At 41.5% G+C, this 16,159-nt stretch overlaps 1 protein-coding gene across 2 annotated transcripts; it reads left to right on the forward strand.

The window, feature by feature from the left end:
• Positions 1 to 258: 258 nt before the first annotated feature.
• Positions 259 to 14,030, forward strand: PCLAF (PCNA clamp associated factor). 2 transcript variants are annotated; one of them, XM_032297202.1, is made up of 4 exons: positions 723 to 1,053; positions 1,354 to 1,434; positions 4,980 to 5,142; positions 12,839 to 14,030. In XM_032297202.1, exons 1-4 carry the CDS (start codon positions 1,008 to 1,010, stop codon positions 12,882 to 12,884), a joined length of 336 nt encoding a protein of 111 aa, XP_032153093.1. In that variant the 5' UTR covers positions 723 to 1,007; the 3' UTR covers positions 12,885 to 14,030. The 2 variants fall into 2 exon arrangements, with proteins under 2 accessions (XP_032153094.1, XP_032153093.1); XM_032297203.1 differs by lacking the exon at positions 4,980 to 5,142 and having other exon boundaries at positions 259 to 1,053.
• Positions 14,031 to 16,159: the final 2,129 nt, after the last annotated feature.

Below are 16,159 nucleotides of genomic sequence, written 5' to 3' on the forward strand. Positions count from 1 at the left end.
GTGGGGTGATTATGGCTCACTGCAACCTCTGCCTTCCAGGCACAAGCAATTTTCCGCCTCCTGGACTCAAGCTATCCTCCCACATCAGTCTCCCGAGTAGCTGGAATTACAGAAACAAACCTCTGCCCTCGGCTAATTTTTGCATATATTTTTTTGTAGAGACGGGTTTCACCATGTTGGCCAGGCTGGTCTCTAACTCCTGGAATCAAGCTATCCTTCCACCTCCGCCTCCCAAAGTGCTGGGATTACAGGCATGAGTCCCTGCGCCCAGCAGATTTAACAGACTATTTAGGAGCTCTGAGACCATTCAGTTCTCAGAAAGACGTTTTACTAGTTTCTTTATGTGTATAAGTATATACAATCCACCCAGTTTTTTGTTTAGTCTCACACCATCTAAAGATATAAAAAAAGCTTTGTAAATAAGTTGTATTAGCTTCCTTTTCCCCATTCCATAGAATTGTTTTAGTATTGATGCTGTACAAAGAGTTCATGCCTTGGGTACGAAAGGAAAGTTCTCAAGTTCTTTCTATTTTGATTTGCATCAAAAAGTCCACTTAATTTCAGGTTTCACCTGCAGGAGTCAATCATTATGGACTTAAGCCTATGGTAACATTTGAAGATAGGTTGTAATTCGCTTTCTTTGCTGGGTTTTCTTTTCTAAGCAGGCTCATTTCTCTAGTTCAGAAACAGCACCCACTTATCAGTTACCCGTGGACAGTCCTGGTGCCGCCCACCTGGGGCGCCTACGAATCCTGGGCCTTTGACTGTTGATGGACGGATCCGCGCTGCAAGAAGTCTTGCTGCTGTCACCATTGGGCATTGGCAATTGGTTCATGGGGAACGACGCGGAACCAATGGGAGAGGTGGCTTAGGAGAGTCCTTGGAGCGCGCGGGAAAGAGACCGATATAAACTGTGGCGGGAGATTAGCTTTTGGGTCCTTGTCCAGTGAAACATCCTCGACTGGGAAGTTAGCTGGTTCTCTCCTCTCCTCTCATCTTGTTTGAACATGGTGCGGACTAAAGCAGACAGTGTTCCAGGCACCTACAGAAAAGGTGAGACTGTCGAATGTGGTACTGGAGGGCGGCAGCGGCGGGGGAGGGGGATCCTCTTGGCAGCCTGGCCACGGGCGACAGACGCCAGAGGTCCCCCTGGGCCTGGTTCACCAAACTCATCCAGCTAGCCACGGAGCGGCTGCCCGGCCCCTTTACCTTCAAGAGGAAGTCGCGGGGGCAGGGTAAGGTTATCCTGCTGTTCTGGATCGCCAGGTTCTCCTCTCCAAGCTGCTGGGTCCAGGACTCGGTGTCCGAATCCTCCTGCCCCTTCTGAACGCCCTCTTTTGCCTCTCTTCACAGTGGTGGCTGCCCGAGCTCCCAGGAAGGTGCTTGGTTCTTCCACTTCTGCCACTAATTCGACATCAGTTTCATCGAGGAAAGGTAAGAAGAGCCCTCCTAAAATTAGGGGATCAGGGTTGGCACCTGTAAGACCCTGACTTGCATGAATTTCTCTTTCCTGAGGTCCTCACACCCGAATTTCTTCCTGCCCTGTGATGTAATGAGAGAGTCTGGACCTTTTGGCGTGCTAGGATAGTGGTGGTGGGGTATCATGGAAGAGAATCTCAAGCCTTAAAGCTAAGGACCGACACAATTCATCTTCAAGCCTATTTTTCTTTTTTTAGACAGGGTCTCACTTTGTCGCTCAGGTTGGAGTGCAGTGGTGTAATCCAACTTTAGCCTCCACTTTAGGGTCTTAAGCAATCCTCCCACCTCAGCTCCCAAGTAGCTGAGACTACAGGTGCCACCAGGCTGGGTTATTTTTCTATTTTTTGTAGAGATTGGGGTCTCACTATGGTGCTTAAGCTGGTTTCAAACTCCTGGGCTCAAATGATCCTTCCACTGTGATTACAGGCGTGAGCCACTGCACCCAGCCTGTCTGTTTTTCTTTTTTGGTTTAGTTTTTTTATTTTTATTTTTTGAGACGGCGTCTCCCACTGTCGCCCAGGCTGGAGTACAATGGCACGATCTCGGTTCACTGCAACCTCCGCCTCCCGGGTTCACATGATTCTCCTGCCTCAGCCTCCCAGGTAGCTGGGATTACAGATACACACCACCACACACGGCTAATTTTTTGTATTTTTAGTAGAGATGGGGATTCACTGTGTTGACCAGACTGGTCTCTAACTCCTGACCTGGTGATCCGCCTGCCTCCGCCTCAGGCGTGAGCAACTGTGCCCAACCATTACTTTTCTTAATGTTGACAGAGGCTGTTTAAGCATTGTTAGAGGCTATTTAAAAGTCCTCTCACTAGATTAAGAGTTTGAACTATCGTTTACAGTGCTGAGTGCTCATCACAATGTGTACTAAACTTTAATGAAAATGTTTGTTTGTTTTTCCTTTCTTCCTTATTCCTTTATTTTTTTTCTTTTTTTTTTTGGAGTGTGATGTCTGTGTATTTTCTCCAACTTTGCAGCTCCTGATACTGCCTTTGGGAGAGTAGGAGTGAAACCCGGCAAGGGAAATAGCTTCACACTGCTCCTTCTGTGTGTGGAGTGGATGAGAAAATGCCCTGCCATCTGGTGTCTCATTCCTTTCAGTAGAAGTTTGGCAGACAGGGAGATTAACACTACAAGATTTAGTTAAGAATGTAAAAGGGAACACTGTTTAGGACTTCATGAGTTTTTAAGTCAGTTGAAATTTCTCCCTGTTCGAAACATTTCATTAGAAAATATTTACTATTTCTATCTCTTCAGGTAAAAGGAAATAGAAGTCGATGAATTCTTTGAGAGTAACTTATGCCCTGTACCACTAGACTAAATTTTTCTTTTCTTTTTTTTTTTTTTTTTTTTTTTTGGCAACAGGGTCTCTCATCCTGTCGCATGGGCTTGAATGCAGTGGTGTAAATCACAGCTTACTGTGATTTCACCCCAGGGCTGAAATGATTCTCCCGCCTCAGGGCCTCAGGTTCCTCCCAAGTAGCTGGGACTGCAAGCACATGCCACCACACGTCCTGCTAATTTTTGCATTTTTTTGTAGAGTCGGGGTTTCACCATGCTGCCCAGGCAGGTCTCGAATTCCTGGGCTGAAGCAATCCTCCCGCCTCAGCCTCCCAATGTGCTGGGATTACAGGTATAAGCCACCATGCCTGTCCTAACTAAATTTCATTAGAGTCACATCCCATTGTTTGGTCCACTGTTGAATCACCAGAGCCAACTGAATAGGTCCTTACTGAACATACATTGAATAAATACATCCTTTAAGGCATTTAACAGATGCCTATTTTTAATCCCAATAATTGAATGCATGAAATTGGTAATATCCTTATTTTAAAGATAAGAAAATTTAGTCTTTGGCTATATAGCTTGATAAAGGCGACACAACTAAATCAGCGGAGTTGGGCTTGAATCTCTTTCCGCTATTTGTTTTCTAGTAGTAAAAGCATTCCTGTAAGGTTCCTTTGGGAAAATTGTGAACCAAAAGATCACTGTCTTTTATAGGCCATTTGTACTTTTTAAAAAATATAAGCTGGGCATGGTGGCTCACGTTTGTAATCCCAGCACTTTGGGAGGCCGAGGCAGGAGGGTTGCCTGAGCCCCAGAGTTCAAGACCAGCCTGGGCAACATGGCAAAACCTCATTGCTATTTTCATAAGTATAAATAAATAGATAACTACAAACATTGTAACTTTCAGAGTCTGTATGGAAACAACTTTTGTAAGCTTTCTTTAACAACTAGAGTTGTTAAAGCAAATGTTTTAGCTTAAAGCAAAAGATATGTAGTAACTGAATAATTTGCTCCTGGCCATTACTTTATAAAGAGGCAAGAATTTTCCATCAATTTCTCCTTATATTACTGTTCAAAAATAACCAGGAATTGGCTGGAAATGGTGGCTCATGCTTGTAATCCCAGCACTTTTGGAGGCCGAGGCGGGCAGATCACAAAGTCAGGGGTTTGAGACCAGCCTGGCCAACACAGTGAAACCCCATTTCTACTAAAAATACAAACATTAGCTGGGTGTGGTGGTGGGCACCTGTAATCCCAGCTACCCAGGAGGCTGAGGCAGGAGAATTGCTTGTACCCAGGTGAGCTGAGTGCAGTGAGCTGAGATCATGTCACTGCACTCCAGCCTGAGTGACAGAGGTAGACTCCATCTCAAAAAACAAACAAAAACAAAACAAAATAAAACATAACAAAAGCCAGGAATTAGATTTCTGTTATGAACTGAAAAGGAGCCAAGTGCTTTGAAAAATGGAATCTACTTTTGTAGACTTTCACATAGCTTCTTATATGTGCTTTAACTAAATGACCTTAGTAAGTAAAATGTTGGCACTTTATACTATATCATGCTATCTTATATTAGGAAAAAGTGTGTCAAGCTTTAATATGTCAGTACATGTAAGAATATTTGAACAGGCCAGGCGCAGTGGCTCAAGCCTGTAATCCTGGCACTTTGGGAGGCAGAGGTGGGTGGATCACGAGGTCAAGAGATCGAGACCATCCTGGTCAACATGGTGAAACCCCGTCTCCACTAAAAAGACAAAATATTAGCTGGGCTTGGTGGCGCGTGCCTGTAATCCCAGCTACTCAGGAGGTTGAGGAAGGAGAATTGCCTGAACCCAGGAGGCGGAGGTTGCAGTGAGCCGAGATCGCACCATTGCACTCCAGCCTGGGTAACAAGAGTGAAACTCCGTCTCAAAAAAAAAAAAAAGAATATTTGAATAGTTCTACTTGTGGACAAAATATGAAAATATTTTCAGTTGTAAAAATTCTGTTACTGCTGTTTTTGCTAAGATAACCATCAAACTGAGTTTATTGTTTGAATGCAGCTTTTGTGTCACATTTTCTAATTCTTTAAAAGTTGTATATCTTAAATAAAGATTACTTAATACCTTTGAGAATTTGATGTTAAAGAAGGAATTAAGTTGTTTAAGGAATGGCGATTGTATTCTTAGTTCTTATCTAGTTCCATCTGTTTATATTTTACAGCTGAAAATAAATATGCAGGAGGGAATCCCGTTTGTGTGCGCCCTACTCCCAAGTGGCAGAAAGGAATTGGAGAATTCTTTAGGAGGTCCTCTAAAGATTCTGAAAAAGAGAATCGTATTCCTGAAGAGGCAGGAAGCAGTGGCTTAGGAAAAGCAAAGAGAAAGTAAGTTTTTATACTCTAGAATATAAAGACAATATTTATCTCACGCCTGTAATCCCAGCACTTTGGAAAGCCAACATGGGGGAATCACTTGAGGCCAGGAGTTTAAGACCAGCCTGGCCAACGTGGTGAAACCCTGTCTCTACTAAAAATACAAAATTAGCTGGGCACAGTGGTGCACAACGGTGGTCTCAGCTACTCAGGAGGCTGAGACAAAAGAATTACTTGGTGCAGTAAACCACCATGCACACATATACCAATGTAACCAGCCTGCACATTCTGCACATGTATCCCATTTTTTTAGAAGAAAAAAATTAAAAAATAATTTCCATGAAAAGAAAGCAAAAAAAACAAAAAGAATCACTTGAACCCGAGAGGCAGAGGTTGCAGTCAACTGAGATTGAGCCACTGCACTGCAGCCTGGGGGACAGAGTGAGACTCCACCTCAGAAAGAAAAATTAATAATTAAAATTAATAAAGAAAATATTTGTCTTGTTGAAAGTAAAGGACAAATAAGATATTGAGTTGTTTCTCTTCAAGCTGATAAGAAAATGCAAAAAAAATTTTTTTAACTCCTACTAATTTCTTATTATAACTCATTCCAAAATTCTTTTTTTTTTCTAAGATGGAGGCTTGATCTGTTGCCCAGGCTGGAGTGTAGTGGCATGATCTTGGCTCACTGCAACCTCCACCTCCCAAGTTCAAGCAATTCTCCTGTCTTAGCCTCCTGAGTAACTGGGATTACAGGCATGTGCCACCACCCCCAGCTAATTTTGTATTTTTAGTAGCGATGGGGTTTCACCATGTTGGCCAGGCTGATCTCGAACTCTTGACCTTGTGATCACCCACCTTGGCCTCCCAAAGTGTTAGGATTACAGGCATGACCGTGCCCAGCCACCAAATTTCAAACATTAGTAAAAAGTATTATTTTTACTCATTCCAGTCTCTCAAAGGGGATCAGTTCCCAGTCACATAAGTGATACATCATTAACTTAGTGTATTGAAGCTTTAACTTTTACTGTCTTTTTCCTTTAGTCTTTTCTTACAAGGCAATTTCCATGTTGGTTTATCTAGCTTGAATTCCATTAATCCTGCCCCTTAAAAAACTACCAGTTCAACTTCCACAAGAAATATATAACCAGGCCAGATGCAGTGGCTCATTCCTGTAATCCTAGCATTTTGGGAGGCTACAGTGTGAGACTCGCTGGATTTGAGGAGTTCCAGACCAGCCTGGGCAACATGAAACCCTGTCTCCACCAAGAGGATAGTGACAACGCCTATAATCCCAGCCACTCGGGAGACCGAGGTGGGAGAATCTCGCTTGAGCCTGGGAGGCGAAGGTTGCAATGAGCAGAGATTGAGCCACTGCACTCTAGCATAGGTGGCAGAGTGTCTCAAAAATAAAAAAAAAAATATGACCAATGTGGAAAAGTTGGAAAATATAGAAATCCCTACCACCTAGAAACAACCAAAACCAAGACCATGGTGTATGGTCTTTACAACTTCTCTAGAAGTATATAAAAATAGTAAAAAACAAAAAGTAGGGATAAAACACAGAGCTCGGTGTACAAACTTAAAAAAACAAAGTTTCCGTGTTTCATCCATTTTATTTCACGAATATCTCATTCCTTTTTTTCTTTCTTTCTTTATTCTTTTTTTTTTATATATGGGAGGGTCTTACTCTGTCACCCAAGCTGTAATGCAGTGGCCCAATCTTGGCTCACTGCAACCTCAGCCTCCTGGGTTCAAGTGATTCTCCCACCTCAGCCTCTTGAGTAGCTGGGATTACAGGCACGTGCCATGGTGCCCAGCTAATTTTTTGTATTTTTGGTAGAGACAAGGTTTCACCATGTTGCCTAGGCTGGTTTCGAACTCCTGAGCTCAAGTAATTCGCTTGCTTTGGCCTCCCACTGTGCTGGTATTACAGACATAAGCTGCCACACTGCCAGTGAGCAAACTTAAGAATCTAATTAAATCATACCCTTTAAACTTTTAATAACAGGAAAATGCTCATAAAAATGTTAACCCAAAATTCTGGGTACAAGAGTACAATCTTTACTATGTAAATACATATATATGTACTATATGAAAATATACCAAATATCAACAATGCTTATCTCTGGGTAAAAACCTATTCTCATACTCTGTGCTACCAACTTTTAACAACAAACATGCATCACTTTTAAGAATCAAGAAAAATTCCTGGCTGGACGCAGTCTGTAATCCCAGCTCTTTGGGAGGCCAAGGTGGGCGGATCACCTGAGGTCAGGAGTTCAAGACAAGCCTGACCAACATGATGAAACCCCATCTCTACTGAAAATACAAAAATTAGCCGGCTGTGGTGGCAAGCACCTGTAATCCCAGCTACCCAGGAGGCTGAGGCAGAAGAATCACTGGAACCTGGGAGGCAGAGGCTGCAGTGAGCTGAGATTATGCCACTGCACTCCAGCCTGGGCAACAGAGCAAGACTCTCTCAAAAAAGGAAAGAAAAAAGAAAAATTCCTGAAGGTTATATGGGACAGAAAAAAAATCATGCCACTTGGGAAGAAAAGATTCAAAACCTGCCTTTTTATAGATTTGTAAGTAATAAGGTCCAGGCTTTCTAAACAACTTTTAAATGTTTTGTTTCAAAACAAAGTATTTTGCTGGATGTAGGAGGAAAGGTAGTGATGTCACTGTCATTATGATGCCCCTTGAATATAAGACCCTACTTGCTGCCTCCCATGCACCAGCCAGGAGCCACCCATCCTCCAGCACTGTGAGCAGCACCTGGACACATGACACAGCGACCCACATGGATAAGGGGATGGTGGTCATGCTGAGTCTTGGGTTGCTGCTCCATTTGTTCCTTTAACCAGCACGATGGAAGCTACTGCAGCTGAGACCACAAAGCCCTCCCACAGTGGCCTACAGCCTGTAGCCAGTCTCCTTATGGTCTTGTTTGCCCTTCTACATCTCTACCATTAAGACACAGGTCAAGAAATAGCTGTAGTTCTCCAACTCATAGTCTAAAACCCAGTTCGAATGGTGCCTGGAAGTTCAGTATGGCAAGGAAAAAACCAGGTCTTCATCAAATCTACTAATTTCACTCCTTATTTTATTAAGAGAGAAATGCTTGAGAGTTTCAAACTGGACTGGTTTAAAGAGCATTTGAAGGATTTGACTAGATGATAAATGCCAATATTAAATCTGTTGGAGTTTCATATATAAGACAGAGAAGAAAGATAACATCAAAAATTAGTTAACAAGTTCATTAAATGTGGCTTAAGAAATATGGACACTTTTAAAACCATCACATCTCGTGAAAAGAAAAAAGAAAAAAAAAAAAAAGAAATACGGACACTTAAAACTCTATCCTGAAAAAAAAAACCACTTTTTTGATAATAATAATTTCACCTTCGTCTAGAGAAAAAGGATGAGCTATGGAATGGAGACTCAGTATTCATTTTAGTTTGTTCAATCTAAAAGGCTGTAAAATGATTAGGTAATATAGAAAGCTTTCATGATTCTATTTATTATATATGTGCATTGGAAGAAACTACCAGTTGTTACTGTAAATATTCTATGTATTGTTTCAGCCATCCTAATTTAATGCTGATATGCTCTAGATTTACATTGCTAAGCTTTTACTCTTCTTTTGGGCGCTTAACTCTTTAGGGCTTTGGATTTGCCATTACATTTTACTTTCTATGTGGTAATTGAAATGTGCCAGAGCAATGATAGACTGAAATCTACTCCAAACCAAGCATGATTAATTCTTGCATATACACTTAAAAGTGAAAGAGTAGGCATTTCCTATCACCCATTCCAATTCAACAAGAATGCCAGATTTATGTAGTTACTGTACTTACCTTGATTCCAAATATTAGAAGTGCATTGACTTCAACTAATCTTAAAATACTGCCTTTTTATATTAGTATATATCGAATAATTTTCACAACTTAAAAATTGATTTTTTTTTTGTACAGAAGGTAGGTTAAAAAATTGATCTCTTTTGAAGGCATATTTGATTAATCTTGAAATTAAAAGGAGACTTTGTACATGTTGAATAATTTTTACAACTTTAAAATTGATCTTTTTTTTAATGCAGGAGGTAGGTTAAAATACTTGATCTGGGCCAGGGGCATTGGCTCATGTCTGTAATCCTGGCGCTTTGGGAGGCTGAGGTAGGCGGATCACTTTGAGGCCAGGAGTTCGAGACCACCCTGGGCAACATGGTGAAACTCTGTCTCTACTAAAAATACAAAAATTAGCTGGGTGTGATGACACACACCTGTAATCCCAGCTACTCAGGAGGTTGAGGCATGAGAATCACTTGAACCTGGGAGGTGGAGGTTGATGTAAGCCAAGATTGCACCCCTGCACTCTAGCCTGGGTAATAGAGCAAGACTCTGTCTCAAAAAAAAATTGATCTGTTTTGAAGCCATATTTGATTAATCTTGAAATTAAAAGGTGGGCCAGGCATGGTGGCTCATGCCTGTAATCCCAGCACTTTGGGAGGCTAAGGCAGGCGGATCACCTGAGGTCAGGAGTTCAAGACCAGCCTGGCCAACATGGTGAAACCCCATCTCTACTAAAAATACAAAAATTAGCTGGGTGTGGTTGCGTGTACCTGTAATCCCAGCTAATCGGCAGGCTGAGGCAGGAGAATCACTTGAACTCAGCAGGCAGAGGTTGTAATGAGCCGAGATCCCACCATTGCACTCTAGCCTGGGCAACAGAGTAAGATTTCATCTCAGTAACAACAAAAACAAAAAATGATATAAGCAAAATAACAAATCTAGTTCTGTATTTGCAAAGTAAGGACCAGAAATTTGTCTGCATTAAATTCTCAATGCTTTTGTGCTCTTTTTGTAAATACTTAAAAAAAAAAAAAACTTTATGAGTCTGATTGGCTACATTTGGGACACTTTCTATATTAGTCAATATTTTTAGATAGAGCCTGGGCCTAACCGTAAGTGGACATAATTCTAATAAGCAAAGCTTTTACAACTGCCTTGATATATAGAAGCCTTTTTGAAATAGAGACTCCAGGCTGGGCGCAGTGATTTATGCCTGTAATCTCAGCACTTTGGCAGGCCAAGGTGGGCGGATCACCTGAGGTCAGGAGTTCAAGACCAGCCTGGCCAACATGGCAAAACCCTGTCTCTACTAAAAATAAAAAAAGTTAGCCGGGCGTGGTGGTGGACACCTGTTATCCCAGCTACTCCAGAGGCTGAGGCAGGAGAATCGCTTGAAACTGGGAGGCAGAGGTTGCAGTGAGCCCAGATTGTGCCATTGTACTCCAGCCTGGGCAACAGAGCAAGAATCTGTCTCCAAAAAAAAAGAAAGAAAGAAATAGACATGGTGGCTCACACCAGTAATCCCAGCACTTCGGGAGGATGAAGCGGGAGGATTGCTTAAGCCCAGGAGGTCGAGACTAGCTTGGACAACATATAAGACCATGTGTCTATCAAAAAAAAAAAATTAGCTGTCCATGTAGTCCTGACTACTCTGAAGGCTAAGATGGGAGGATTGCTTGAGCCCAGGCATTTGAGGCTGTAGTGAGCTATTATTGTGCCACTGAACTCCAGTCTGGGTGACAGAGCCAGACTGTGTTTCTATTTAAAAAAAAAAAAAAAAAAAAAAAAAGGACACTCCATGAAATCTTTGGTTCACATGGTCACGCACTGATGCTTAGTTGTTCCTGTATCCCATATGGCCGTAGTAGCTTTAGTAAGTCTTAAGCCAATATTTGCTATCTTTAGAAACTTATATGAGAACAAGAAGATCTAACAGATCTTGACCTATGGTATGCGTGACTGAACAGTCCCTTTTGCTTATTTGTACACTCTGTATCTGTTACATCTATTTTGGATTGTATGTTGTGTTTCGATTGCGTTTGCATTGGAAACAAACTAGATAAAAATAAATGGCTGAAAGACCAATTAAAACAAAGTAATTGACATATGAAAGCATATAAAATATTAACAATTATTCATTACGAAAATTAGCCAGGTATGGTGGCACACGCCTGTGATCTTAGCTACTGAGGAGGCTGAGGCAGGAGAATCGTTTGAACCCGGGAGGCAGAGGTTGCAGTGAGCCAAGATGACACCACTGCACTCCAGCCTGGCGAGAGAGTGAGACTCTGTCACACGCACACACACACAAGTATCATGAATACAAAATGATTTTTTGGGGGGAATAATGTAAATTTTTTTTCAAAAGCTACAACTATTCTATGCTAACAAACAATTTTGGGGCTTTTCCTTTTTCTTCTTTTTTTTTTTTTTTGGATGCAGAGTCTTGCTCTGTTTCCCAGGCTGGAATACAGTGGCACGATCTATCATGACTCACTGCCATTTTGACCTACTGGGCTCAGTGATCCTTCTGCCTCAGCCTCCTGAGTAGCTGGAACACCATGACCAGCTAGTTTTTTTTGAGACAGGATCTCTGTTGCCTAGGCTGGAGTGCAATGGTGCGGTCTCAGCCCATTGCAACCTCTGCCTCCCAGGCTCAAGTGATTCTCCTGCCTCCCAAGTAGCTGGGATTACAGGCATACACCACTACCACTTGGCTAATTTTTGTATTTTTAGTAGAGATGGGATTTATTATTTTTATTTTTTTTTTGTTGTTGTTTTTTCTTTCAACAACTCTGGGCATGGATAGAGATGGGATTTCACAATGTTGGCTAGGCTGGTCTCAAACTCCTGACCTCAAATGTTCCATCCAGCTTGGCCTCCCAAAGTGCTGGGATGACAGGTGTGAGCCACTGACTCCGGCCTGATTTTTTATTTTTTTGTAGAGATGGGGGTGTCACAATGTTGCCCAGGTTGGTCTCCAACTCTTGGGCTCAAGTAATCCTCCTGCCTCATCCTCCCAAAGTGCTGGAATAACAGGTGTAAGCCACTGTGCCTTGCCAATTTTCGGGTTTTTCCTAATTAGTTAATTTAATCATATGGTTCAAAGAGTTACATATAGTCAAATGACAACTTGCTATATGTTTTCTCTGCTAAAGTGGATTGGTTAATTTTTTTTTTTTTTTGAGATGGAGTTTCCCTCTTGTTACCCAGGCTGGAGTGCAGTGGCTCAATCTTGGCTCACTGCAACCTCCACCTCCTGGGTTCAAGCAATTCTCCTGCCTCAGCCTCCAAAATAGCTCCGACTATAGGTGCACACCACCAAGCCCAGCTAACTTTTGTATTTTTTTTTTTTTTTTAGTAGTGATGGGGTTTCATCATGTTGTCCAGGATGGTCTTGATCTCTTGACCTCGTGATCCGCCCACCTCAGCCTCTCAAAGTGCTGGGATTACAGGTGTGAGCCACCGTGTCTGGTCTGGATTGATTAATTTTTTTTTTCTTTTTGTTATCCCAAAGTTCTTGCTGAAGGATTATATTGTTTATCAATCCATTTAATAAAATGGATTGAAAGAATATGCTATATAAATGAATTAATTACCTTTTTAACAAAAATGACAACGTAGTCTAAAGGAGAAACACAGATTCTGCAAATTAACAGGCAAATTGTTAAAAATTTTGTTGCATTAATATTTGAAATTTGTGTTTGTTAATTAATGAAGTTTAATTTTCTTTCATTTCTAGTCATTTGACCAGATCTACTGCACTGTTAATGTTCCTGATTTTTATAGGTTTGTAACTATTTTTTTCCAACAGTTGATACTTGGATGGCTATTGATATTCTCTCTTCTTTTCACAGAGCATGTCCTTTGCAACCTGATCACACAGATGATGAAAAAGAATAGAACTTTCTCATTCATCTTTGAATAACATCTCCTTGTTTACTCTGGTATTCTATAACGTAAATTTACATGAATGTGTTTGCTCCAATTAGCTTTGTTGAACAGGCAGTTAATTTAAAAATTTAGGTTTAAATTTAGATTTTCAAAAGTAGCTGTGAAATTGGAAAATTTGTAAGACTAATTATGGTAGCTTAGTATTCAATATAATGCATTATTTGGTTTCTTTTACCAAATTAAGTGTCTTGTTGCTAAAATCAAATCATTGCATTGTGTTCTGATTATAAGTATGCTATATTTGAGGTTTGCTTAGATTGTTGTACTGCTGCCATTTTTATTGGTGTTTGATTATTGGAATGATGCCATATTGTGCCTCCTATTTGCTTTAAAAAGCAGAGTTAGATTTTCGCATATTAAAAAAAATTCAGTATTAATTAAACATTACTTACTCTACCCTTTTTTCAGCAAGGAGGACAAAGATGCAATGTTGAAAAACCTTGGATGGATATCTTCTCTTTAAAAAAATTTAAAGACAATTTGGTCTTTTGAGAGTTTAAACGGTTGATAACACCTCTACAACAACAATAACAAAAAAGATAAAATACTAGGATAGAATAATGGTGGGCACAGTGGCTTCTCAGGAGGCTGAGGAGGGAGGTCTGCTTGAGTCCAGGAGTTGTAGACCACCCCAGGCAACGTAGTGAAACCCTGAATCTAAACAAAAGGAAAAATATGTATATGAACAATAATAATAAATCAGCCCAGCATGTTGGCACACACAGTAGAACCAGATTCCATCTCTTAAAAAAAAGAAATTTTCCTAGGATATGCATTTGATTCGCAATCATAAAATATAATTTTAAAATTGGAAGTCATGTTATAGCAACAGAAAAAAAAAAAGAAAAAGAAAAAAATAAAGTTGGAAGTCAATATAATATGAAAGGCAAATCATGCCATAAATCCATAGGCATGTCAAAAGTCCTCAGAACTGCTGACATTTTTCAACATAACCAGAGGTATAATTGAAGAAGTGGGTATAATATTCCTCATCACACTTTTTCCAGTAGCCTGTTGTCAAAACTAATTATGTTTTAGTTGGCATATTTTTCTGAAATATGTTTGTAATAAATGCATACTTATTTTTATAATACACTATCCATTTGTGTTCTTCCTAAAGTTATATCCTATTTAATTCCTTCCAAATACAAATCAGTGCATTGACCTGATTTTAACACCTTCCAGACTGGGCGCAGTGGCTCACACCTGTAATCTCAGCACTTTGGGAGGCCAAGGTGGGCAGATCACGAGGTGAGGAGTTTAAGACCCGCCTGGCCAACATGGCAAAACCGCTCTCCACTAAAAATACAAAAATTAGCCAGGCATGGTGGCACGCACCTATAATTCTAGCTACTCAGGAGGCTGAGGCAGGAGAAGCACTTGAATCCAGGAGGCAGAGGTTGCAGTGAGCTGAGATTGTGCCATTGCCATTGCACTGCAGCCTGGGTCCGGGGTGACAAGAGCAAGACTCCCTCAAAAAACAAACAAACAAACAAAACAAAAAAACAAAAACCAAAAAGAAACTACCTTCCAAACTGTTTGAGTGCTGATGATTGTAGATTATATTTTTTGCTTTGTCTTTTAGAAGTGGATATTATTAAACAGAATGTTACTGAATTCGGAGCTGAGTTTTTAAAATCCCAAGTACAGGCCGGGCGCGGTGGCTCAAGCCTGTAATCCCAGCACTTTGGGAGGCCGAGGCGGGTGGATCACGAGGTCAAGAGATCGAGACCATCCTGGTCAACATGGTGAAACCCTGTCTCTACTAAAACTACAAAAAATTAGCTGGGCATGGTGGTGCGTGCCTGTAATCCCAGCTACTCAGGAGGCTGAGGCAGGAGAATTGCCTGAACCCAGGAGGCGGAGGTTGCGGTGAGCCGAGATCGCGCCATTGCACTCCAGCCTGGGTAACACGAGCGAAACTCTGTCTCAAAAAAAATAAAAATAAAAAAATAAAAAAAATAAAATCCCAAGTACTTATTTGGTAATGATGTTTATTTTTAAGGAGTAGTTTAAACAAAGTCTACTAAAGTCAAGTTATAATGGGTCTGATACTTGATTTACTATTTGTCTTTTTTCTTTTCTTTTCTTTTTTTGAGAGTTAGTCTCACTCTGTCACCCAGGCTGGAGTGCAGTAGCATGATCTCTGTTCACTACAACCTCTACCTCGCAGGTTCAAGCGATTGTCCTGCCTCAGCCTCCTGAGTAGCTAGGACTACAGGTACCCACCACCACACCCAGTTAATTTTTTTGCATTTTTAGTAGAGGCGGGTTTCATCATGTTGGCCAGGCTGGTCTTGAACTCCTGACCTCAACTTTGGGATTACAGGCATGAGCCACTGCACCTGGCCAAAGATTCAAATTTTTTAAATTCAAATTTACAGGCCTAAATTCAACTTCAGGCTGGGAGTGGTAGCTTATGAGTGATGGCTCTGAGACCAGCCTGGCCAATGTGGTGAAACCCTGCCTCTACTAAAAATGCAAAAAAAAAAAGACAGGGCATGGTGGCTCAAACCTGTAATCCTAGCACTTTGGGAGGCCAAGGCAGATGGATCACTTGAGGTCGGGAGTTCGAGACCAGCCTGACCAACATGGAGAAACCCCATCTCTACCACTAACACAAAAATTAGCCAGGCATGGTGGTGCATGCCAGTAATACCAGCTATTCGGGAGGCTGAGGAAGGAGAATCATGTGAAACCAGGAGGTGGAGGTTGAAGTGAGCCAAGATTGTGCCATTGCACTCCAGGGTGGGCAACAGAGTGAGACTCCATTTCAAATAATAATAATACAAACATTAGCCAGCACCGTGGCGGGTGCCTATAGTCCCAGCTACTCAGGAGGCTGAGGCAGGAGAATCACTTGAACCCGAGAGGCAGAGGTTGTAGTGAGCTGAGATCATGCCACTGCACTCCAGCCTGGAAAACAGATGAGACTCCATCTTAAAAAAAAAAAAAAATTGAGGCCGGGCGCAGTGGCTCACGCCTATAATCCCAGCACTTTGGGAGGCTGAGGCGGGTGGATCACGAGGTCAAGAGATCAAGACCATCCTGGTCAACATGGTGAAACCCCGTCTCTGGTAAAAATACACAAAAAATTAGCTGGGCATGGTGGCATATGCCTGTAGTCCTAGCTACTCGAGAGGCTGAGGCAGGAGAATTGCTTGAACCCAGGAGACGGAGGTTGCGGTGAACCGAGATCGCGCCATTGCACTCTAGCCTGGGTA

The sequence above is a fragment of the Sapajus apella genome, unplaced genomic scaffold (genome assembly GCF_009761245.1).
Source record: "Sapajus apella isolate SASKATOON/1434 unplaced genomic scaffold, GSC_monkey_1.0 scaffold37, whole genome shotgun sequence".
Lineage (NCBI taxonomy): Eukaryota > Metazoa > Chordata > Mammalia > Primates > Cebidae > Sapajus > Sapajus apella.